At 51.7% G+C, this 1,480-nt stretch overlaps 1 protein-coding gene across 1 annotated transcript; it reads left to right on the forward strand.

The window, feature by feature from the left end:
* Positions 1 to 149: 149 nt before the first annotated feature.
* EMH_0097530 (uncharacterized protein) lies at positions 150 to 1,355 on the forward strand (the record flags this gene model as incomplete). The annotated part of the gene is made up of 4 exons (XM_038021957.1): positions 150 to 272; positions 561 to 665; positions 865 to 954; positions 1,275 to 1,355. The coding sequence occupies 4 exons, from the start codon at positions 150 to 152 to the stop codon at positions 1,353 to 1,355; spliced, it is 399 nt and encodes a 132-aa protein (XP_037879141.1).
* Between the last annotated feature and the right edge of the window lie 125 nt (positions 1,356 to 1,480).

Here is a 1,480-nt window from a genome sequence, read left to right on the forward strand (position 1 = left end):
TCTAATCCACACCTAGGTATCCTGAGGACGATCTAAGCGTCGACTGGGCCCGTTGTGCACCGCAGAAACGCTGCTTTAATCGTCGGTCATGCAGCAACCACAGCAACAGCCACACCACTGGTAGAAACTTACACCAGTTTCGACCGGAGATGCTGACATATGGAGCCTCCTTGGAGGATGTTCCTCCGGTGAAGGAGGTCATCCTGGAGGTGCGGATACTGTACATGGAGTTCAATGCCGAAGCGTTAGCCCGCCTTGAGAACAAGGACAAAGTAAGCTGGAATATGTGTTGCCTCGTGTTTGTTAATGACACGCAGTATAATGGATGGAGCCTTCCCTCAGGCCAATTAGCTATCCGCAGGTGCCTAGGAAGAAACGGGCATGAAAGCAGGATGCTTGATTGACAGCTGCTGACGGTGCTGCAGCCCAAATGCATCTGCCACTGAGGTCTTTTGTACCGAAAAATTTAGCTGTGGGGGCTCCAGCGATGGGAAGGGCAACTGCTTGGGCGCATCCGTAAACGCACTCCTAACAAGGGTGATTTGCTTCTCCTGCTGCAGCTCTCTATCGCCGTCATGTACAAGGGGGAGGACCTGGCTCAGGCCTGCGGGGATGGTCGGCGGGTATCTTACAAGGTGTTTAGGAAAAAGATAGACGACACCTCTGTGAGTGCATACAGCATCTGTACTGTTGAAGTTTTGTTGTTGCTGGTGGTGGTACTCCTGCCGCTACCACCCAGCTGCCTGCTTTTCTCTAGCTCCTTGGTTGCAGCGGGCTAATGACACCGTCTCCGTAGACTTGTTGTTCTGGCATTATCTTAGGTTCCCCATATTCAATGGAATTTGTCGATATGCTTTTATGCAGGTCACTCTAACTATCAACAGCACCTTCCAGCTTCCCTTCAGCTCTGCGTTTCCAATGGCCAATCCCAGTCTGGAACTCTATGTGATGATGGTGAGGTGTCATCGTTTCCTTCTTCCTTTACAATAACATAGCATAAGGACTTTCTCCTGATTATTTGTCGTCTCAACTTCCATTCCGTTGTGTGGGTGCCTGTGTTCCGGGCAGTGCGTCCATGGCTATCTCTTGCTGCCGCTTCTGTCTGCGCAGGAAAATCTATCTAATCTCCGTAAGTGCATCGCCAGCGCGAGGATTTCCCTGGGACGGCGCTGCCGAAGCCTTTCCTGGCTTCTCCGGACGAGCAGTTACAGCCTGTACTTAGGCACTAACTGCGCAAGAGAAGCAGGTGGGTTTTGTTGAACCCGTATCCGCAGGAGCAGAGGCTGCGACAGCCACACGGGGCGACTTCGCGCGTGCGCTTTGCAGAAAACATTTCAGTGACTCTCTCCCTCTAAAAGATGAGAGATTATGCATGGTTTATTCTCGACCAAAAAGGGAAAACGAAGGGTAGAGAAAAAGCATGCACTTTTGCGGCTCCTCGCAGGCACTGTCCTCATGGATGTGCGCCTCTGTCACACGA

Source organism: Eimeria mitis, genomic scaffold (genome assembly GCF_000499745.2).
Source record: "Eimeria mitis Houghton genomic scaffold, Emh_scaff9545, whole genome shotgun sequence".
Taxonomy (NCBI): domain Eukaryota; phylum Apicomplexa; class Conoidasida; order Eucoccidiorida; family Eimeriidae; genus Eimeria; species Eimeria mitis.